General features: G+C 37.8%; 1 protein-coding gene across 2 annotated transcripts in view; it reads left to right on the forward strand.

Annotated features, from left to right (window-relative positions):
* Positions 1 to 240: 240 nt before the first annotated feature.
* LOC124595384 overlaps positions 241 to 25359 on the forward strand; it is a 30803-nt gene continuing 5684 nt past the window's right edge. For both annotated transcript variants that reach the window (XM_047134103.1, XM_047134101.1), the window contains exon 1: positions 241 to 858. In XM_047134103.1, the coding sequence (XP_046990059.1) occupies positions 400 to 858 (459 nt within the window). In that variant the 5' untranslated portion in view covers positions 241 to 399. The remainder of the gene's footprint in view (positions 859 to 25359) is intronic.

Below are 25359 nucleotides of genomic sequence, written 5' to 3' on the forward strand. Positions count from 1 at the left end.
CTTGGCTGTTGAACGAAAATGTCTTCTGTTACTACGAACGTAAAGTTTTTTTACCTCCATCTCTGTCGGTACGTATGTTGCAAAACAATATTTGTAGAATAATTTAGGCATTCAGGTTCAATTAAATACCAGTTGTATAGTAGTTGTGTACTTCGTTCTGATCTTCAACCATAGATTTATGGTCGAAGCTCGAAGGTTTTGATCGACAAATTTTCTTTACATCTCCGTAATTCACTGCCAACGAGTTTGTTCACTGCGGTCTATGTTTACTGTTTGTATTTTGTTTTCGCGGGAACAGTGGAAGACCGAAGATGAGTTCTTGTTGTTCTTTTGCGTCAGTGTGTTTAAAATATTAGTACAGCAAGTAACGTTTTTGTAAATGACATTTTTGTTGTAGTTATGGCATCAAGTAAGGAACTTGGCGCAAAAAGTGAGAAGCGTGTGACTTTCAAAGATGACATAAAACTTAATACACAACAAGTGTCAGTTCCATCTCGGATACCCGTTAGATCAAACCCCGTATCACGGCATAGCTGTAGCTCAAAAGCTGGAGCAATTAAAAAATCGCCCAAGAAATCTCAGGCGAGAAAATCGTTGGTTAGAAATGTCGAGCAACCAGTATCAGTCAGCCGACATAAGGGACTATCCCAATGTGTCGATGTCCATAGTTTATATTCAACAACAAGCAGTAAAACTAGAGACCTAGGCGAACCTCCGCATAAATATGCCGTCCCAGAATTGTACACAACTTTATGCTTGGCAAGTGAAATCCGTAAAACAGCTCAAACAGTACCAAAGGCGACGATCAAAAGCACCAAGGATTTACCACCTGTAAAATGTCAAGTAGCGGAAGAAACGGTAAGATAAGTAATAACTTTACAGAAATCGCATACATTCAAACAATCATGGCTTACATTACTAAATGTAATTAATTTTTAATCAGCCTTAAAGGTCACCTCTTTCTCTCTGTCAGGCGTTCCAGCTGCTCATTTGATCATATGCAGTATTATGTACTAGATGAAGTCGGACACTCAACGTAAACTAGCGATAAGAAGGAAGAATGTTCATGTTTGCAAATATTCACTTTCACTCATTGATTAGAAACAGTGATACTGTAGGTTTTCCCTATCCATAATTCAAATTCACTGTTATTTAGGTAGTACACATTTTATGCTTTGTAGTAATTTGTTAAACAATTTTATTTCTATATTGGTTAGTATGAATCTTTCTGACACAAACATGTTTTGGTTGAGATAACATCCGAGTTTCATTTTATTGTATTGTAATGGTAGGTCCTATATGTCACAATTTTTCCTCATACTACTAACATCACATTAAATTTTTAAAAAAATATATACATTATTATGTGTATCATGTAGCTGCATGATGCACTTTGGGATAAAATTTTGTGTGACTGTCTAGCTTGTAAAATAGAACATTTATTCATCTTTCAACGTGTTTATATGCAATCAGTGTTGTCGTATAAAATTCATATACACTTAGAGTTACAAATTACAGTGATTTTACAAGGATCCTTACCTAATTATACTGGGTTCCTATTTAGGAAGGTGACGGTTTAAATCAACTTCTGGCCATCCAGATGTAGGTTTCCCATGATTTCCCTAAGTTGGTCCAGGCAAATTCCAGGATGGTTCCCTTGAAAGGCATGGCTGATTTCTTTCCACCTCTTTGGCAGATTCTGAGCTTCTGCTCCATCTCTAATGAAATCAATGTTGATGGGACGTTAAACTCAATCTTCGTCGCTTCCCTTATTATGTCTGAAGCACGTTTTTACCTGGGTAACTTCATTAGGAATGCAAATTGTTATACAAACTGATCAATTTCTTTCAAACCTAATACAGTATGCCACAATGAATCAGCATATCACATTAATATCTTTTTATAGCTAAATAATTTTTAAATAATTATAATAATCACAAAGTTTTCATCTGTATTGCCTTATACAATAGACAAAGTAAATCGATATATCACACTTTTAGCTTCATAAAATATTATGGTTTATAGTTTTGTGTACTCCCATCTCAAAACTATTGTATCTTGTCATCTATTGTACATTCTTGAAATTCCTTCGCTGTATAGAAGGCTTACTTTTTATCCAATCTGTTATTACACTTTTAAATATATTCAGGAGCACTGAATGTGCATTTTTAGGTAGTTTGTTAAAATGTTTGAGACCAGGATATTTATAGCTCTTTTAGACCTCTGCTAATCTGGCATATTGCTTGTCAGTTGCATGTCTGTGCCTAGTTTTATAATGGTTTATTGACATCCTAAGGTCAAGAGTATTTATGTCTTCTTTGGTGTATACTAGGTAACTATAAATTTATAAACTAGGTAGGGCCTAATGTCATAATATTCATTTCCTTGAAGTGATGTGTAATAGACGGAAAGGCATCATGTAAAACAGAAGTAATATCTGGCGTTCCCCAAGGAAGTGTTATAGGCCATCTATTTTTCCTGATCTATATTAATGATATAGCAGACAATCTTGGTAGCTGTCTGAGATTGTTTGCAGATGATGTTGTCATTTACCATCTCGTAAAGTCGTCAGACGATCAAAACAAATTGCAAAATGATTTAGTTAAGATAACTGCATGGTGCGGAAAGTGGCTGTTGACCCTGAATAAAGAAAAGTGTGAAGTTATTCACATGAGTACTAAAAGAAATCCACTAAATTTCGATTACGCAGTAGCCTAAGTCACACAAATCTGAAAGCTGTGAATTCAACTATGTTAAATACTTAGAGATTAAAATTACAAATAACCTAAATTGGAACGATCACATAGATAATGTTGTGGGTAGAGCAAACCAAAGACTGCGATTCATTGGCAGAACACTTAGAAGGAAGGTGCAACAGGTCTACTAAAGAGACTGCTTACACACACTTGTCCGCCCTATTCTGGAGTATTGCTGTGTAGTGTGGGATACGCATCAGGTGGGACTGACGGACGAAATCGAAAAAGTACAAAGAAGGGCAGCTTGTTTTGTATTATCGCAAAATAAAGGAGATAGTGCCACAGACATGATAAGTGAATTGGAGTGGCAATCATTAAAACAAAGGTGTTTTTTGGTGCGACGGGATCTTTTCATGAAATTCCAATCACCAGTTTTCTCCTCCGATTGCGAAAACATTATGTTGACACCCATGTACATAGGGAGAAATGATCATCACAATAAAATAACAGAAGTCAGGGCTTGCACAGAAAAATTTAAGTGCTCGTTTTTCCCCCGCGCCGTTCGAGAGTGGAACGGTAGAGAGACAGCTCAAGATGGTTCTTTGAATCCTCTGCCAGGCACTTTATTGTGAATGGCAGGGTAATCATGTAGATATAGATGTACATGACTCTCGTAGTGTAACTCCCACAATGCGTGATGGCCTTTCTTGCCATTTAAAGACAATTTCAGATCCAGGTGAGTGTCCCCGGAGCAAAATTCCATATGTCAGGTGGGAACTGAAAAAAGCAAAGTATGCCTACAACAGCAGATTTCCACTTATACAGCCTCTCAGCTTATACAGCATTTAACTCACATGTGCAAGTCTGGAGCATAAGCTATCTGTTTGTGTAACCCAGCTTAGAAGTTGGTAAGTATGGAATACAAAAAGTTTCACTGATTTATTTTCTTTCTTGGGGGGCATTCAGATTAAATACAATGTTCTATGTTCTGCTACTGTTTATGTGCAATGCATTAACTTGAAGTCGGGAGGTACAGGTGTTTATTGTCATTGCTACTTCCAATTGTAACTCATCTGAGCAATTAATGTGGTGTCATCTGCATGTAGTAGAGCATCACAGGACAGTATGTAAGGCAGACCATTTATTTATATCGATAACAGAAAAGAGCCAAAAACGGAGTCCTGCGGCACTCCTTTTTTAATGGGTAAAGGATATTGATTTTTTGTTATTCTCACACACACTAAATGAACTCTTCTGTTGCTTAATTATAACTGCAGGAGGGCTTTCTACCCTATTCCATAGCACTATTGCTTTCTTATTAGAGTAGTGTGGAGCAATGTTTCAGAGGTTTCTGTTAAATCCAGTAGCGTCCCTCAACGCATTGACACAGCAGTCTTATACTTTTGTTATGGTCCTGTGAAATGCTTTCGCAGTAGAGTAGGTGGATTGAAAGCCATACTGTGCAGAGTAGATTAGGTTATTATATTCAAAATATTGGTTCACCTGATGGTGTGTACAGTGCTGTTATTTTATAAATAATTCGGATTAGTGAAATGAGTTGGTAATTGCTGTGCTACCTAACTTATCGACTGGCTTGATTATGAAAAATTAGAAAAGCCATATGGTCTTCAGTTCAGGAATTACTGAATTTAGTTATTGCTTCACTGACATGTCGGCAAGTTACGTGACTCCATTTAAAACATTCGGATGCTTTATTGGATAATGGTTGCAGTATTCAGTCTTGCTCACACCAACCTTAAATGTTGGTGTCTACTTTAGACTCTGCAAAGAATTTATTTGGTGTATCAGGAGGAACTGGGATACTGTAATCTATCTTTTGTCAATTTATTTCAGCTTTGATGCTTTTCCATGCTGGTTTACGTTATTTAAAAAGTTAAGAACATATCCATCACTGGCCTTGCATAGAGCTGTCTCTTGTATAGTGCTGTCTTGACTGAAGATATTTATTTTATTTATTTGCACGTCAAGTTCTTTAGGACCAAATTGAGGAGCAAATTTCCAAGGTCATGAAATGCGTCACTACATGAAATTAAAACATAAAAGCAATAACATAAAATAAAATGTTTATGAACCCAAAAAGAGTCAAGCCATAAGTTTAAGTAAACACAATCAACCATATAACACAAGAATCAGCTTAATTTTTTAAGGAAGTCCTCAACAGAATAGAAGGAGTGAACCATGAGGAAACTCTTCAGTTTCGATGAGAAAGTGCGTGGAATTTTGCTGAGATTTTGAATTCTTGTGGTAGCTTATTATGGATGCAGCAGTATACTGCACAACTTTCTGCACAAGAGTTAAGGATGTCGGATCCAAATGCAGGTTTGATTTTTGCCGTGTATTAACCGAGTGAAAGCTGCTTATTCTTGTGAATAAGCTAATTATAATACCATACGACATAAGCAAAGTAGACTAATTTTCGTGTCGAACGATCACTCACTTCAGATACCGTTCGAATAGTAAAAACAGCAGCATTAAATCTTTGAACAAGATCCCAAATGTGGGCTTTCCACGACAGTTTACTGTCCATCTGAACACTTAGAAATTTGAACTGTTCAGTTTCAGTAATCATATGCCCATTCTGTGAAATTAAAACTTCTGTTTTTGCTGAATTCTGTGTTAGAAACTGTAAAAACTGAGTCTTACTGTGATTTAACGTCAGTTTATTTTCTACAAACCATGAACTGAGGTCATGTACTGCTCTACTTGAAACCGAGTCATTGTTGCACACAACATCCTTTACTACCAAGCTAGTGTCATCAGCAAACAGAAATATTTTAGAATTACCCATAATACTAGAGGGCATATCATTTATATAAATAAGGAACAGGAGCAGCCCCAACACTGATCCCTGGGGCACCCCCCACTTGACAGTACCCCACTCAGATCCAACATCACAGCCGTTATCAACATTGTGAATAACGACCTTTTGCTGCCTGTTGCTAAAGTAAGAGGTGAATCAATTGTGAGCTACTCCCCTTATTCCATAATGGTCCAACTTCTGGAGCAGTATTGTGTGATCTACACAGTCAAATGCCTTTGTCAAAACAAAAAAACATGCCTAGCATTCGAAACCTTTTGTTTAACCCATCCAGTACCTCACAGAGAAAAGAGAATATAGCATTTTCAATTGTTAAACAACTTCTAAAGCCGGACTGTACATTGGATAGCAAATCGTGATATAAAATGATCAATTATCCTTACATTCACAGTGTTGTCAATAACTTTAGCAAACATTGATGGAATATAAATAGGTCTAAAATTGTTTACATTATCCCTTTCTCCCTTTTTATAAAATGGCTTCACTACTGAGTACTTTAATCATTCAGGAAACTGACCATTCCTAAAGGAAAAATTACAAGTATGGCTAAATACAGAGCTAACATGTGCAGCACAGTACTTTAATATTTTGCTAGGTACTCCATCATATCCATGAGAGCCCTTAGTCTTTAGTGATTTAATTATTGCCTCAATCTCCCCCTTGTCAGTATCACAGAGGAGTATTTCAGGCCGGCCACAGCGGCCGTGCGGTTCTAGGTGCTGCAGTCGGGAACCGCGGGACTGCTACGGTCGCAGGTTCGAATCCTGCCTCGGGCATGGATGTGTGTGATGTCCTTAGGTTAGTTAGGTTTAAGTAGTTCTAAGTTCTAGGGGACTGATGACCTAAGATGTTAAGTCCCATAGTGCTCAGAGCCATTTGAACCATTTTTTTAGTATTTCAGACATCAGTCTCGGAAAGGCATTTTCCAAGAGAGTTATGATTCTTTGTTTTTGTTTAATTCACCAGCAATGCTAAGAAAATGATTGTTGAATACTGTACATATATCTGACTTATCAGTAACAGAAATATTTTTACTACAAACTGACTTTATATCGTTGACCTTGTGCTGCTGACCAGACACTTCCTTCACAGCTGATGATAAGGTTTTAATTTTTATCCTGTGAATTAGCTATTCTATTTGCATACCACACACTCTTTCCTTCCTAATAACATTTTCAAGCACCTCACAATACTGTTTGTAATCGGATACTGTAGCTCTTGATTGAGACTACTTGTAACATTTTGATATAATTCCTGCTTTGTTCTACATGATATCCTTATCCTACTGTCCAGCCACTAGGGCTACCTATTACTGCTTCTACTCCATTGAGAACGTTCTAATTTAAAGCAACTCTCAAAGAGCATGAGAAATGTGTTAAGCAAAACATTATATTTGTCGTCTATTTTATCAGCACTGTAAACATCCTGCCACTCTTGTTCCTTGACAAGGTATAAAAAAAACTCTCTATTGCTGTTGGATTAACTTTCCTACATAGTTTGTAGTTACATGTTACATTTGTTTGAGTACAAAAGCCTTTTAGTGTTAAAATTTGTGCATCATGGTCTGAAAGGCCATTCACCCTTTTACTAACAGAATGCCCATCTAGTAATGAAGAATGAAGAAAAATATTTTCTATGGTTGTGCTACTGTTCCCCTGCACCATAGTTGGAAAAAGCACAGTCTGCATCAGATCATATGAATTTAGATCTACCAACACCCTTTTTCTTGCACCATCATATACTAAATTTATATTTCTGGTACTTCCTACAAAGTGAATCACGAATCAGTCAGAGTTAGGGGACCTACAAACAACAACAATTAGAAGTTTAGTTTCACTAAATTCAACTGCCCCTGCACAACATTGAACTATCTGTTCAGTGCAGTGTCATGATACGTCTATGGACTCAAGTGGAATACTGTTTTTTACTTACATAGGGACTCCCCCACCCCGCAAGGAACTTCAAAAACAGTCAGCTAATCTGTATCCTCATGAAGGAAGCCTCTGAATCGTCAAATTATTTAAGTGGTGCTTTGACATACAAATAATTTCAGAGTTAACATCTATAAGCAGTTCACTAACTTTATTTCTAATACCTCTTATATTTTGTTGAAATATGCTAATTCCTTCCCTACTTGGAAACATGATATTCTCTGAAGGTGAGCACTCTGTTAGAGGGACTTCCTTTTAGCAAGTACACCTATCAGCTAACTTCAATCTAAAAAAGGTGCAGCTCTAACACCAACTACTACAGGAATTTTTCCATGAATGATCCCACCACCACCCACTACACTGTCACCTATAAGCTTTGCCAACCTCCCCTTCGAATATCTATTGAGGTGCATTCCATGCCGAGTGAAACCAGATCTACTCATAGACCCAACTTTCACCACTGAAGTGTGACCTATGCCCTCTGCCATCAGTGCCCTCTCCAGTCCCATGTTAACATGCCTAACAGCTGCATTAAGATGAGGCCAATCATGACACTGAAACAACTGTACGAAATGCACATTAGTACCACTAGTTTGAGTAGCTATCTTTACCAGGTCACCACATACATCATATTCCCCGTCCCTGCTCAACCCACTGTCACTACTTGATCTTCCTTCGTAAAATTCCTACATAACTCCCCTATGCTGTCATTTACCTGAGCCAACCCTGCAGTAGGCTTCATAATGCTGGTGGCCTGGTACTCACTCCCCAACACTTTCTGCAACTACTGTCCCACACGTCTACCGTGCGAACTACCTAGCAGCAGAACCTTCTTGTTTCTGTTAGGCTTTGCAACTGACCTAGGACTCCTAACTGCTGAGGACTGCTGCATGTTCCCTACATCTACAGCTACAAGAGGCTCCTCTCCACTCAACTCTGACAGTTGGTGAAATCTATTGCATATACGCAAAGTATACCTCCTCCTCCTAGCTGCCTTCTTGCCAACTGCCAGTTCCCATTCCCCACCACCCTTCACGCCCCTCAACCTACCTAGTTCCTCCTTTGCGCATTGTAACGGCACCTGAAGGGCACAGATCTTACGCCCCTGCTCCACTATCAACTTACTTGTACTACAGATTCTGCATTCCCAGGAGAAGATCTCGGTAGACTGCCCACTGTTTTACCCACTGCATCCCCCCCCCCCCCCACCCAAATGAAAATACTTTGAGCAAATCCCACACTGTAACCCACTACTCACAAGCCTATGACAGAGCCCACTCTTCTCACTCATGGTTAAATTTTACAGTTACTGGAAAAAACTATATGTCTATGTTACGAAAGTTCAGTTATACCAGTAGGACTATTTATAGTAGCAATAGAGGTCTCAAAATTCTCTGTCTTCTAAGAAAGCAACTACTTACTACTTGTATTAATACTACTACACCACCGAGCGAGGTGGCGCAGTGGTTAGACCCTGGACTCGCATTCGGGAGGATGACGGTTCAATCCCGCGTCCGGCCATCCTGATTTAGGTTTTCCGTGATTTCCCTAAATCGCTCCAGGCAAATGCCGGGATGGTTCCTTTCAAAGGGCACAGCCGCCTTCCTTCCCCGTTCTTCCCTAATCCGATGAGACCGATGACCTCGCTGTCTGGTCTCCTTCCCCAAAACAACCAACCAACCAACCAACCAACCAACTACTACACCATAGCTAATACCAATACCAACAAAACTTCACAAAAGAATTAGCTAAAACCAAAAATTCAAGTGGCCACTGGAACACTCAACAAAGTTAAAACAGCGAATGAAAATTTTAGTGAAATATTTCACTAGAAACAATAAGAAACAGTGGATGAAAAATAAAGCACAAAATTTACTAAACGACTTCAACACACAGAAAATTAAAAAAACACAGCAAGTGAATGTTTCCAAAAGTTTATTAAATTGTTATTTTGCCACAAACAGCATGAAACACCGCTGAAAACTATTAAATTTAGTAACTATATAACAGTGCACAAATAACTCTGTCAGTGCTTAGCTTTATGAGAACTACAGCTGCAACTGCATGCTGCAAAATGTAAACACACTATTGAGGCATGAGGCTTGGATGAACGGTGTATGCATATTCATGAACAAGAGACCACTTGAGTCAGTAACACAGGAACAAAGACTGAGATTAATGAAAAGCCACTAATAAGATACTTTTACAGCAAATATTAAAATAAGTAACTGAAGACTAAGAACCTGTAGTGCTTGTTTATGGTCTTGTGTTTATACCTATCTGGCATAGTCCATATCAATTCAGGCAGGCTACGAAAAAATCTTACTTTCATAATCTCAGATGTTATTGAATTTAGCACATGTTAGAATGAAGGACTAAGTGAGGAACATGTATTTTTTTGTTTTCTCCAAAACAATTTCTGCTCCGAGATACAGCCCTCAAAAGATGACACTGCACACACCAATTTGAAGATGCGTAGTTTGGAAAAGAATTTAAAATGCTGTATATCTGGAACAGTTCTAGTTTTTAATATTATTTGAAAGATAATTGTTTCAGTATTACAAAGAAATCCTCCATTTGGGCTTATCTGTCAGGATTATTTTACTATAGAGTTCTGAACTTTTTTTGTAATTTATGGAAAAAAAAACTATTTTTTTTTTTTCCAAAATGCCAATCCATAAAATTTTGATTATTTTTCTGTTGATTAGTACCATATAGTTCTACATCGCCTGAAAAGGAGAGCTTCCACTTTTGGGTTGAACAAGTTTTATAAACAATTGAAATTTTTGCCATACATAAAACCTTTTTTATTATCACATAACAGTCTCATAAAAATCAAAACCTATCCTTATTTAACATAATTTTGGATTTGAAAGATGAATAAGAGACTCATTTTTCAAGCATTTTAAATGATTCCAAAATGTATGTGAAAGGCCCAAAGACTTAAAGATTTCAATTTGTACAACTTCTGTGCACTCTGTTTTGGACAGATTTAGTCAGTCAATGAATTAAAAATGTGTTCCACTGCTTCAGTATCTTCCTTTGACATACAATGATGCCTTCCTGTTGAACCAATAGGAACTGGAGCAGTTACAATCTTCAAAACGTTGTGAATAGGAAGTGAGTATTGATGGCATTGTTGCTGTCATTCAGCTGGAAATCTGTACCCAGCAGCTGCTCCATGTGGTAGCGTAAAGTTCACTACAGTTTTGTTTAACTCATAACTGGTGTCTATAATCTCTGCAATCCACCAGTCACAGTCACACACACACACACACACACACACACACACACCACAAACATCCCCCTTGTCAAGTTGTGAATCTGATTATTATCCTGCTGTTTCTGAGGTGTTGACCGAACAAACGAAATTTCTTCTTTCTTGCTGTTTAAAGTGCTTGCAATATGAGTTCTCCCCTCACTCTGAGTCCAAAAATGTGTCTTTTGAATTCCTTTCATAGTAGTAGTTTGTTTGGACCATTCTTCTTTCTCTGCTCTCAGAATTCTTTGATTTCCTCTTTGGACAGAAGAATGAGGGCTGTGGATGTGTAAAATTTCACAACTCTTGTAAAATCCTAAGCATTCTTATTCACAGCTGTATTTGGTCTGGGAAGATTATGTTTTGTAGCATGGTGCTTCAGCAGGCCTCCTACACCATCACAAGGCCCCTTGCCGTGACCAGTAGCACTGTATACCCCATCAGTTGGCACAAGTGACTGTCTCAATTCAGACAGCTGATAACAATTTTGAAAATGACGAGGGGCACCATCAGAGATTATGGTGACCTTCTCTGCCCCTGTTTGTAGTTGAAGAATTTTGCGCATTGCTAACAAAGCACATGCTGAGTCATGTCCTGTGTCATCACTTATTACTGCAACACTTGTGATCTTGTTTTGAAAATATGTCACTCCTGTAAAAATTGAAACCTGGTCATTACTCCAATGATACCCTTGTACTTCTTGTGGGAGAATTACAGACCAGTTCTCAGCAAAATCACAGTGAAGCACCAAACATAGTTCTTCAGCTTGTACACACCCTTTCATTTCTGCAGTGTGTTGTTGTTGCAATTTCTTCAGATGCTGGTGTGTTACTGCTTTCAATGACCATTTACCAAGTTCATCACTGAAACTGTCAAAGGCAACAGTTTTCTTAATTAGTTTATTTTCCTCCCATGCTGCGTATGTAATTTCTGCCGTCAATTTCTGCAGAGTTATCTGCTACATCTTCCAGACCAAGTGTCTCTAAAGACAGTTCTCCATTTCCAGGGCAGTCATCACATTCTTGAAACAAACAATTCTCTCGGTTTATATTACAGACTACTAAATGGCATCATATGCCCGACCAAGGTGTCATATGTCAAGTGCTCCAGTAAGTTCTTCAAAGTTGCCACACAAAGTCCAAAATTTGTGCAGTACACACGTAAACAGACATCTCTAGGTGGGGGATGCTCTTCCAATGTGTGAAGTTGTGTAGTTGCTCTTATAAACTGCAAGAGTTTCTTTAATACTGCGAGTTGTGTACCTCTTCACTTTCACAACTTTTTGACCTTCTGCTGTTACAGTTATAGTGTCTCTTTTGTTGGCACTCTGGTGAGAACAGTCCCATTTCTCTTCCAGATAAAATGACTGCACTATTTGAACTTGAGCTGCTTCTACAGGATGACCATAATAGGGATCTGGCCTTCCAAAGACTCCTTTTCACACCTCACATTTCTCGATTTCTCTACCACGTACTTTGATACTGATGGAAGGTGATTCAAAATTGTTTTCTTTGAAAATGTCTCTGGAATAATAATTAAAACTTGCACCTTTACACTGTACAATGCACAATATTCAACAGCTGAATTGATATTTGTGAAAAATTCCTGGCAAGAGGTGCAAGAATGCTTTGGTTTATTTTCTTCTGAAAATGGAATTTCTACTTTGAAGAGAGTGGTCAGTTTTGATGTAGTGTATTCATCCATAGCTTTAGTAATTTCTCTGCGCTTTCTTGACGCATAGAGCTTATGACTCGACTTCACTGACCACAGTTTCTTAACAGGACTAACACTGACCTCTGTAGTTGACTGTTTCAGAGTATATAATTCTTCCTCTATTGATGAAAAATCTGCACCTGGGAGGCTTCACCTTGTTCAGATATTATCATTGTTGTTATTCTGCCAAAACATTTAGAACACAAAAAGTCATCGCAGGAAACATCTTCACTTTGAAACAGAGTCTTCAAATGAGAACGCTTATTCCCAACCTGAACAAAGTCTGTTTGTTAGTTTGTCTTATATATCATTCTTTTATGGATATGCACACTTCACTCTCATGTGGCTCCAGTCAGAAGACATTTTAAAGTCCTTTTCACAAAACACACTAGAGTTGTCAACTGGCAAATTCCTCACAAAAACACAGAACTCACTGGATGGTCTCAGATTTCTTAGAAGCCTCTTCAGTAAACAAATTAGCACTGAACAACTGCAATACAGAAACCTGCCATGAACAACCACGACAAAGAAACTGACAAGAAACTACTACAAAGTGTAAGAAATATCTGCAACAATGAAAGTGAAAAGAAATAACTGCAACAAAAAAGTGATAAGAAATAACTGAAACAAAGACAATAGAAAGAAACATTGTAACAAAGAAATTAGTAAGAAACAACTTCAGTGAAGACATCCATTACCTTTGAATGTTAAAAAAAGTATTGTTTGAAATAAAACCTGTCCAACTTAAAAGTGGAAGCTCTCCTTTACAGAGAATATAGTACTGCATGGTACTAAAGTGCGCGTCATATATCTTGGCGGCCAAGTTTAGGTTCGTTTTGCGCATATGACGTCACAAAACACAGTCAGCCAATGAACAGAGAACGACGTTGCCAGCTCTCGACAGCAGTGCAGAGCACGGACGAGTGTCTTCAGTTTCAGAAACGTTCAGTCATAAATAAAGTAATAGAACAAAAGCAATGTCTTGATAGCAGGCTTTCTTTTACAGAAAGTTTGGAAAAAACATTCTTTATACCAATTGCTTCATATTCTATTAATTAATTAAACCAAACAAGCAATAAGACTCCTAATTCAGGCGATAGAGAGGAAAGGTGTTTGTTTCAATCTCACGAACTGCTTTTTCGCAATAAAGAACAGCGGTAATTGTTTATTTCCTATTGTACTTCGACGAAGCGTGAGTAATTCATAGTCATACCAACAGTGTTTATAAGTAGTTGCGTGAGGTGTTAAGAGTCCTTATGGAGTTACACTGTTCGATGAACAGAGGTAGCGGAACGGGTAAGGTGTTGGGCTGCCAAGTGAAAGGTTATGAGTTCAAACCTTGTGCGGTGCTTAATATGTTCTTTTTTTAAAAACAATATTGGAGTGCCTTACTTCACGAATTTTATTCGTTTGAATTAAATTTCTAGTGCTTTGCCTCTTCATTAACTTTTTCGCTGCTGCAGACACGTGCTCCCCGCATTCCGCGCTGTGCGCGATTTTGTCATCACTGCACTTCTCGCCTGTGCAGACACATGGTGTTCCCACTGCTTTGACACACTTATCATTCGATTTCACAAAAACTATTTGGCCAAAAAATTTGATTTTTACACGTCTTCTTGCCTGATACCTTCCCCCCATAAATGACTTAATTTTGTTTTGATGTGCAGCATTAAATGTAGTAAACCATTGCACGAAATTTTGAAGAGTTTGCAGAGGTAAAAGTCCATAGCGTACACTTTCCGTATGGTCGATTTTAGTTGCCACAATGTTGAGAATGAAATGTGGACAAGATACCTAAATTTCATATAATATTTACTGTATAACAATATCTCATTTAATTTAAGTACCACATAGGTGTCGTATGTAATATTGAGAAATATTCCGTCTTTCGCGACTGTAATAATAGTTTTATATACACCCGGTGCGTTTGGCTTTATTTTAAAGCACTTCCATCAGTGAAAGGTATGGCACATATACAATGGTATTCATGTTCTATTTCTTGTTTTTGTTCCACAGTCGCAGTTTTACCAATGGTATTGAAATATATCCCTCTTCTGCAACTGTAATAAGCGACTTATTTAGACCAGACGCGTTTCTCTCTTTTGAAGCATCATAAGAGGACTGTATTTTGTGTCCTCCATTGCCAAGTCACCTTTCGTAGTTTTGTGCTGCGGTAGCACAATATTCAACGTTTGTGTTGGCTCATCAGTGTTTTAGCAAATAAATGCTGTTTGTGTGTGCTACACACAAAATTATATTTGACATAGCTCTGAGCACTTCACTGACAGACGGTATATTCAAGTCCTAATGCTTTTGTAAGTCCACAGTTTTGCTTAATGTATTTTGTCTACTTCCTTTTGATTGATTGAAGTGCTTTAAAATAAAGCCAAACATGCCCAGTGTAAGTAAAACTTTTCTTACAGTCGCGAAAGGTGGAATATTTCTCAATATTACATACGACACTTATGTGGTACTTAAATTAAATGAAATATATAGGTATCTTGTCCACATTTCATTCTCAACATTGTGGCAACTAAAATCGACCATCCGGAAAGTATACTCTATGGACTTTACCTCTGCAAACTCTTCAAAATTTCGTGCAAAGGTTTACTATATTTATGCTGCATAATAACTGCATTGAACATCGAAACAAAATTAAGTCATTTATGGGGGGAAGGTATCAGTCAAGAAGATAGGTAAAAATCTAATTTTTGAGCCAAATAGTTTTTGTGGAATCGAATGATAAAGAGTGTCAAAGCAGTCGGAACACAATGTGCCTGCACAGGCGAGCAGTGCAGTGACAAAATCGCCCACAGCGCGGAATGCAGGGAGCACGTCTTTGTAGCAGCGAAAGGGTTAATGCGGCCGTGGTGGCTTTACTTCATGAACTGCGCGCTCCCCCCAACACGTAAGCTTGCAAACTATGCTGTACTATGGCGGTGCTTCTATTGCGCAACTTGCAACGCAGCAATCTCGAGCGTCTGGGCGGGCATGCGCGAGCCGCCAAGATAAAAGAATTGAACTATAATCAACAGAAAAAAATCTGACTTTTCTTGATTGACATTTTTAGAAAAAAACAATATGTAAATTATAAAAAAATAACAGTAAAAGAACTTTGGCAGAAATGTCCAGACTGAGGATACTATTGTAATCATAAAGCAATTATCTTTCAAATAAAAATAAACTGTAACAAAATATCTAGAACTGTTATAGATATACAGCATTTTAAAATTTTTTCCAAAATTCTCATCTTGAAAATGTGTCATCTTTGGAGGCCTGTATCTCTGGGCAGGAATTTTTTTGGAGAAAAAAAAAACATGTGTGTTTCTTACTTACTCCTGAATTTTAATGTATTCTAAATTCAATAACATCCGAGACTACAAATATAAATATGTATTAAGATGTTTTTATGATGATAGTGCAAATGATCTGCCATGGACTGGCAAAAAGAACCATCCAAGCATTTGCCTGAAAGGCTTTAGGAAAATCTAAATCAGGATGTACAGGGAGGGAAATCTCGGGAATACTGAAGAATGGGATACAACCCATGAGCTTTGATCAATGATGTCACAAGTTATGACAGATGATGTATGGAAAAGATTTAAAAGCATAGATGAGTGTTGAGAGCAAAGGAATGTAGTACCGGGAAAACAGATCGTAGACATGCATCACGACCATCCAGATTTCAAACGTAATTTACAGATGACCTATACAGATCATACATACATACATACATTTATATGTAACATTACTCAGTATGAGTTTAGCTAACAAATTTTGGTAGATACGTGTGCCCAACACATTTGAGAAAACACTTAAGCAGACAATATGTATCCGGCAAAGTTTGCCTCCTAGAATATTCACCCAAATGTCTTCGTAAATTTGAAAAGTGGCATATTCCCCTCCCTGCAACAGATTCAGTTGACCTCTATAGGTCAAGTGAAGAATAGGGTACTAATGCTGGCAAAAGCAAAAAAAGCTACATACGTAACATTGGCGTGGAGTACCTCAGTTGACATGTATAGATTGTATCCTGTACTTCAGTTGTTCAGTGAAGGTCAGCTAAAGTACAGGTACAGATTTTAAATGTGATGATTTTTTTCACTTCACTAGTATTAGTATCAACTGAAGAATAGGATACTAGTATTAGAGAAGGCAAAAAAAGTGACATTCATAAAATTTGTATCCTATATTTCAGTTGATTTATACAGGTCAACTAAAGAATAGGATGCAACATTCATAGCTCAACTGAGGTACTGGGTGCCAGTGTTATGGATGCCTTTTTTTAGCTTTCAGAAGTACTAGTATCCTATTCTTCAAATGACCTACATACTGCAGGACACAAATGAATTGCAGAGGAAAGAACACCCCTGATAGTAGCATTCATGAAATACTGGTATTATGTAAACAGTAAACATAAACAAACCCAAACACGAAACAGAGAACAATTTGAAACGACCGTGAAATAAATGAAAGGAGGTAAAATAAAAATAGGACTCTAAACTCACCATACACAAACTTCTCCAGAGAAAACCAAGGCTGGCCTTGAGAGACACCAACAAAAGTCATATACCCACATACACTATATAGAAATAGATAAACACATATGTACAAGGACATACACCCACAAAATGTATAAACAAAATGAAAGGAAAGTAACAAAAAACAAAACTGCAGATGAAAATCTACTCAAATGGTTCAAATGGCTCTAAGCACTATAGGACTTAACAAACTCTGCTCAACACAAGAAAAGGAAAAAAGATTAAATAACCCCAAAAAACGCAAACCAACACTGTAAATCGTCACCACCAAAACCCAACCTGTTCCATAATCATCATTTACCCCCCACCCACTTCCTAAGCATAAATTTAACTTACTAATGTTGGTGGACACGTGTGACCAACATGTTTAAGAAAATATTTAAACAGGTAATATGTGTCTGATAAACTCTGCCTCCTAGAATATTCATCCAAATGGCTCTGTAAATTTGTAATGTGACTTTTCCCCTCCCTCCAACAGATTCATTTATTTCTATTTACGGTGATGACACTTCACCATAGAAGATAACTGATTTATTATCTATGCTTGAAAATTAAGAAATGAATATCTATGATTAAAATGTGACATTGTTGGTCAAAGATGACGAGGTTTATCCAGTTCTTAGTATGTCCCCAATTGTCTGTCCTCCCAAATATTAAGATAAGTGTCTTAACAGCTGCAGTGCCTCATTCATTTGGTGTCAATTGTGCAATAGCCATATGTAAAATTGGGTCAGAATCCATCCCTTATGCATTAAACATTAAACTCAGGAAAATGACATAACATTTATAGTATCTTGCATGATAGATCTTGGCGTGTGATTTTTTTTTTTTTCAAAAAGTATTACATTGTGAATGGGTATTGTTATGTGATGGGATGTTGTAGTTGTCACTTTTGCGTATTAACCTGTAATATGAGTTCTCTAAGCAATCTTCAACTGTACAATATGCACTACATAGGTCTGTGAATTGTGTTTTAGCTGCCTTTTTAAATAGCAGTGTTTTAGTAATATTTTTTACCTCCTTGAGTGGGTTATTACTCATTTTATTCTCTGATAGAAAATGCTATTTTGAGGCTTTTTTTCTTGGTGCATAATAATATAGAGAACTATTAGTGGAATACTTGCTAATGTCTTTCCTTAATGCACTCCATATTGATAGATTCAGTAGGGATTCTTTTATAGATGGACGTTGCTAGATGCTAAGTTTGTTTTGTTTGAAGATTATAAAAACATTACAGCCAGTAGCATGTGAGATACAGGTTTGGAAATGGCAGCTAATCAAATTTTCATTGACATTAAGAAATGGTTAAAAGCTAATTCGTTGTCATTAAACTTTGAAAAGACCCACTATATGCAGTTCAGAACCTGTAAGAGATTTCCTTCCAGCACGTGGATAATATGTGAAGACGTGTAGAGGGAAGAGGTTGACAGCACTAACTTTCTGGCACTATAACTCAATAATAAATTGAGTTGGGAAGGGCATAACACAGAATTTGTGAAGCACGTGATAAAGTCTGTATTGCAGTGTGAATAATATCAGATGTAGGACTTCCATACTTCGTTTACTTTCATTCTATTATGTCATATGCGATCATATTCTGGGGTAACGCATCAAACCAAGCAAAAGTTTTTAGGGTGCAAAAGTGTGTAATAAGAATCATTTGCAGTGTAAATTCAAGAACATCATGTAGGATCCTGTTCAATGAACTGGGAATTCCAACCACCGCTTCTCGGTGTATTTATTCTTAATGAAATTTGTTGCAAATAATATTTATCTGTTTCCAACCAATATCTCAACACATAGTATCAATACTAGGAATAAGAATACTCTACTTAAAGACATAAAATCACTCACCTTGGTCCAAAAAGGGGTCCTGTATTCAGGAACACACATTTTCAATAAATCACCAGCAGCCATTAAAAACTTGGTTTCAAATAAAGCACAGTTTAAACAGAGTTTGAAAGAATTTTTGATAGGCAACTCCTTCTATTCTATAGATGAACGTCTTAGCAGTGACTGTTAAACCAGCTTAAGTAAAAATGTCTCTTAGATTTGAGTTTTGACAGTACTTGGTCACAATAGTCAAGATTAGGTATTTTTTGTATTAAGCTTATTAAAAGTGCCTAACTGTACTTCATTCTGAAAGTGTATTAATTCTGTAAATATTAGCAGTTCACTTTACTGTAATGTATTCACATATTTTTACAATCTCCTGACAAATGATCAGGGAAGGGAGTATTATATTCAGATGTTCTATGTTTTTTATTTTGTACTTTTTGTCATCTTCCACACCCACAAGAATCATCTAATTTTTGGGTCTATGGAACGAAAGCTGAATCTAGTCTAATCTAATTTAATAATCTGTGAATCCAGCATGCGGAATGTTATCATATGTGTGAATGTTCTCAACATATTGGCAGATTCAGTATAGGTTTTGTTTAGTGATGGTCCTTGGATGTCACATTGTAAGGAATGTTAAAATGTGTGCCTCAGTAATACAATCCTTGAAAGATTGTTTGAATGGACTTTAGTGATGTCTTCTTAATGTCTGATTGAAATCTCCACTTCTAAAAATAAGAATTAATTTTCCTTGCGGCCCTTTTCGGAGAACATTTTCTATGTTAGTATCTGTATGATGTGTCAGAATTTACACGCCATCATTGTGTGTGTGTTTGTTGTATAGTCGATATCATCAAAAGGGGTGAGTGCTGAGTTACTACATATAAGATATCTTTTAACATCATTGTATACCTATAATGTTTTTTGATGCCACAACTGACTGTCTCTCTCTTGATTTTTCAAGTTGTCAGTGTAAATAAAGTTTTGTTTTGAACTCTGTAGCTTCCAATCAGGGAGGATTTTATTGTGATTCATACTCTCATTTTCATCATTACAAGTAAATGTGTCATGTTGCTAATCACATTATCACAGAGGTATAAATTTCAGTAATGTTAATCTTAATGACTCTTTTGTTCTCACTATTGCAACTGTTTTGATGTTTATGGACACAACACATACCCATATTGGCAGCCATTGACAGTGTGGCCTATGCTGTCAGGGCAGACATGTGACCAACATCACAGTATTTTAATTTGACATTCTTCCCAAATAAGTTGTAATAATCAATAGCCTAGGTGCATTTATAGAATGGGATTTATATCTTGTGCTGTTTTGCTGAGCTGAAGTACTGAAAACTGTGATGATAGAGTTACTCATCTAGAAAAATGAAGACAAATAACATTTAATTATTGATTATACTCTTTCCAATCTTTTCAAATGTACTCGGGCATTAGCTTGTGCCAAGAGAGGAGTCCATAGGTCCCAAAAATTTTTGGGGCAACGTTTTTTGTGTGTTATCAGGGTATCTGTGTCATCCATGTATTTTTGTAAGTGATCAGCTAGCTTCAAATTCCTGTGCATCCATTTCAGTTCTCCTCTTGTCTTAGTTAGGTTTCTTTTGACCGTCTGAACAATTTTAATGCTATAGTCCATTATGTGAGCTAGTGCGATTGTGCAGGTGATCTAGGAGTGTAGACTGGAACGTCTTTGGATCCACTGCAGGTAGTATGAGCAGATAGTCTTGTGAACACAGTTTTCCAAAAACCGTCTTAAATGGCGAGTTAGATAACCAACACGCAATGGAAATATCTCAGACCATTAAACTTGCCTGACATTATGAACAGTGTCAGTATCGAAATGGAAGTGGCATGTGGCTAGGGCCTCCCATCAGGTAGACCGTTCGCCTGGTGCAAATCTTTCGAGCTGACGCCACTGCGGTGACTTGTGTGTCCAAGTATAGAATTTAGAAATAGTGATCATGATGTCATCATAATGTCAATAGGTAGTGAAGTCAAGAAGGCCAGGGTAATGTTCATTCTAGAAAAAGCAGATAAGCAGTTGTTAGCATCCCATGTAAACAATGAGTGGACATCATTTAGCTCTAGTATGTCAGATGTAGAGGTATTAAGGGCAAAGTTCAGACTTATTGTAAAGTGCGATCTGGAGCCTTTTCTCCCAAGTAAGTGGATTAAGGATGGAAAGAACCCTCTGTGGGTTAGTAATCAAATTTGGAAAATTCTGAGGAAACTGAGATTGTTGCACTATTGGTTCAAAAAACAGTGTGCAAATGTTGACAGGGAAAAGTTATAGAAATTTGTGCTTCTGTAAGAAGAGCAGTGCATGAAACGTACAAAAACTTCCTCCGTCATACCATAGTGAAAGCTGTTGCCGAGAACCCGAGGAAATTCTGGTCATAAGTAAAATCTCTGAGTTGGTTGAAGGCTTTCATCCAGTCAGTCATCGTCTAGTCTGGGGTGACAATAGAAAACAGTGAAAAGAAAGCTGAAGTTCTAAATTTTACATTTAAGAAATCATTTGTGCAAGAGGATCATACAAATATACAGTCGGTTGAATGTTGTACAGACTCCCGCATGGAGGACAAAGAATTTGCCAACTGTGACGTAGGGAAACAACTGAAAGAATTGAAAACAGATTAGTCACCAGGTCCAGCTGGAATCCCAATTCAGTTTTACAGAGTGCACTCTGTGACTCTGGCCCTTTACTTAACCTGCATTAATTGCATACCTCACTTCCAGTGAAAAGCCCCACGCGCGTAGAAAAAGGTGCAGGTGAGTCCTCTACACAAAGAAAGGTAAAAGAACTGACCCACATAATAACAGACCGATATCCCCAACACTGTTTTGCTGCAGAATTCTTGAACACATTCAGAGTCCAAATATAATAAATTTTCTTGGCAGAAATTTTTTTTCCATAAATCAGCACAGATTTAGAAAGTGTCACTTGTGTGAATCTCAGCTTGCCCCTTTCTCACATGATACCTTACAAACCATGGATGTAGGGCAAAAGGCAGATTCCATATTCCTAGATTTCCAGAAGTGTTTTACACAGTGTCCCACTGAGGACCATTGATGAAGGTCTGAAAGTACAGTTCAGATTCCCAAATATGTGAGTGGCTCAAAGTCTTTTTAAATAATAGACCTCAGTATCTGGTACTCAACAGTGAATGTTCGTCAGAGACAAAAGCATCATCAGGTGTGCCCCAGGAAAGTGTGATAGGATTTCTCTTGTTCTCTGTGTACTTAAATGACCTGATGGATAGGGTGAACTGCTATTTACAACTGTATGTTGATGACGTTGTAGTGTATGAGAAGGTGTCATCGTTGAGTGACTGTGACTTAGACAAAATTTCTAGTTGGTGTGATGAATGACAGTGCGCTCTAAACATAGAAAAATGTGAGTTAGTGCAGATGATTAGGAAAAACAGTCCTGTAAAATTCAAATACATCATTACTGGAGTGCAGCTGGACACAGTCTCTTCGATTAAATATCTAGGGGTAACATGGCAAAGCAATGTGAAATGGAATGAGGACCTCAGATTGATAGTAGTGAAGGCAAATGCTTGACTTTGTTTCATTGGGAGAATTTGAGGAAAGTTAAACTTATCCGTAATGGAGACAGTGTACAGACCTCTAGGGTGACCCATTCTTGTGATTTCATTTCCCTGGTATTCTATCAATAAGCCAAAGACTACCACCTGCTTTACCCCCGACTGAGTGTACGATCCTTTCAGTTCATATCCATACAAAGTGTTACACCCATGTATTTGTATGAGTTTAACAATTCCAGCTGTGACTCTCAAATATTATAGTCATAGGATCTATGTTAGTGTCTTTTCTCTGTAAGTGCACAGTTTTACGTTTTTGCACATTGAAAGCACCACTTTGAGATCATATCAAGATCTGACTGAATATTTGTGCAGCTGCTGTCAGGCTTACTTTGTTATAGACAAACCACCTCATTGGCAAAAAGTCTGAGGTTACTATTAATATTGTCTGCAGGGTCATTAACATACAACACAAACAGCAGAGACCCAGTGTACTTGGCTAAGTCTCACATGAAGTTAGTTCTACAATCTGTTGATGACTCTCCATCCAAGATAACATGCTACATCGCTCCTACCAAGAAACCCTCAGTACAGTCACAAATTATGCCTCATACATCATACAGTCATGCTTTCAGTGATAAACATAGGTGTGGTACTGAATCAGATCATTTTGCAACTCAAGAAATGCTGCATCTATGTGAATGCCGTGATTAATGGCTTTCAGGATGTGTGAGGAAAATAAGAGTTGTGTTTCACGTGAATGATGTTCTTAAAATCCATCTCGGTTGGCAAGGAGGGAGTGATTCTGTTAGAGATACCTCATTGCATTTGAGCTCATAGTACATTTTAAAATTCTACACCAACTGGATGTCAAGGATATCATATGGTGGTTTTCTGAATCACTCCTGTCACACATGTTGTACATGTGTGTAATGTTCTCCCAACACTGGATGTGATTTTTACGTTAGATGGATCTACAGTGTATTATGGTTAAAAGAGGAGCCAATTCGGTGTCAAATTCATTATAGAGCCTGATAGTGATTCCATTGGGCCCTGGAGCTTTTTTTCAGTTTCAACAATTTGCACTGTTTCTTAACATCACTGACACCAATATCTATGTTGTCCGTCTTAGCATTTGTGTGAGAATTAAATTGGGGCAAATACAGGGTTATTACAAATGATTGAAGCGATTTCACAGCTCTACAATAACTTTATTATTTGAGATATTTTCACAATGCTTTGCACACACATACAAAAACTCAAAAAGTTTTTTTAGGCATTCATAAATGTTCGATATGTGCCCCTTCAGTGATTCGGCAGACATCAAGTCGATAATCAAGTTCCTCCCACACTCGGTGCAGCATGTCCCCATCAATGAGTTCGAAAGCATCGTTGATGCGAGCTCGCAGTTCTGGCACGTTTCTTGGTAGAGGAGGTTTAAACACTGAATCTTTCACATAACCCCACAGAAAGAAATCGCATGGGGTTAAGTCGGGAGAGCGTGGATCATGATCTCCACCACGACCGATCCATCGGTTTTCCAATCTCCTGTTTAAGAAATGCCAAACATCATGATGGAAGTGCGGTGGTGCACCATCCTGTTGAAAGATGAAGTCGGCGCTGTCGGTCTCCAGTTGTGGCATGAGCCAATTTTCCAGCATGTCCAGATACACGTGTCCTGTAACGTTTTTTTCGCAGAAGAAAAATGGGCCGTAAACTTTAAACTGTGACATTGCACAAAACACGTTAACTTTTGGTGAATTGCGAATTTGCTGTACGAATGCGCGAGGATTCTCTACCGCCCAGATTCGCACATTGTGTCTGTTCACTTCACCATTAAGAAAAAATGTTGCTTCATCACTGAAAACAAGTTTCGCACTGAACGCATCCTCTTCCATGAGCTGTTGCAACCGCGCCGAAAATTCAAAGCGTTTGACTTTGTCATCGGATGTCAGGGCTTGTAGCAATTGTAAACGGTAAGGCTTCTGCTTTAGCCTTTTCCGTAAGATTTTCCAAACCATCGGCTGTCGTACGTTTAGCTCCCTGCTTGCTTTATTCGTCGACTTCCGCGGGCTACGTGTGAAACTTGCACGCACGCGTTCAACCATTTCTTCGCTCACTGCAGGCCGACCCGTTGATTTCCCCTTACAGAGGCATCCAGAAGCTTTAAACTGCGCATACCATCACCGAAAGGAGTTAGCAGTTGGTGATTCTTTGTTGAACTTCGTCCTGAAGTGTAGTTGCACTGTTATGACTGACTGATGTGAGTGCATTTCAAGCACGACATACGCTTTCTCGGCTCCTGTCACCATTATGTCTCACTGCGCACTCAAGCGCTCTGGCGGCAGAAACCTGAAGTGCGGCTTCAGCTGAACAAAACTTTATGAGTTTTTCTACGTATCTGTAGTGTGTCGTGACCATATGTCAATGAATGGAGCTACAGTGAATTTATGAAATCGCTTCAATCATTTGTAATAGCCCTGTAGAATTGTGCAGACATGCATGAACATTTGAAAGTGGAGTTCAGCATTTTTGCTGTAACTTTGCTACCATCAATTTCAGTTTCTGTCTTGTCCACGACTCTCTAAAACTAACTTTGTTGTCAGTAACAATCTTTACATATGATGAGAATTTCGTCAGATTTTGTTAGAGATCTTTTGATAGTGTTCTGCTACAGTGGTCATTGAAGGCTTCACCCATTGTTCAGTTGACAGCATTTCCCTATTTCTGGATTTATGCTTTATTTTACACTCATTGAGATGTGACAACCGCTGCCTCTTTATCTAGTTTGCTGGACATATGAACCTTTCTGAACCTTTCTTCGGAGATGTATACCAACAGTAAAAAGTAGAGGATCACACATTTCTAGATTCCATACAAAGAATAAAATTAAATACAGATTAAAAGAACATAAGAGAAGACATTCATTGATGTTTGATGCTCCATTCCCTCATGATCCTGACCTGCATGTATGGC

Source organism: Schistocerca americana, chromosome 2 (genome assembly GCF_021461395.2).
Source record: "Schistocerca americana isolate TAMUIC-IGC-003095 chromosome 2, iqSchAmer2.1, whole genome shotgun sequence".
Taxonomy (NCBI): Eukaryota; Metazoa; Arthropoda; class Insecta; order Orthoptera; family Acrididae; genus Schistocerca; species Schistocerca americana.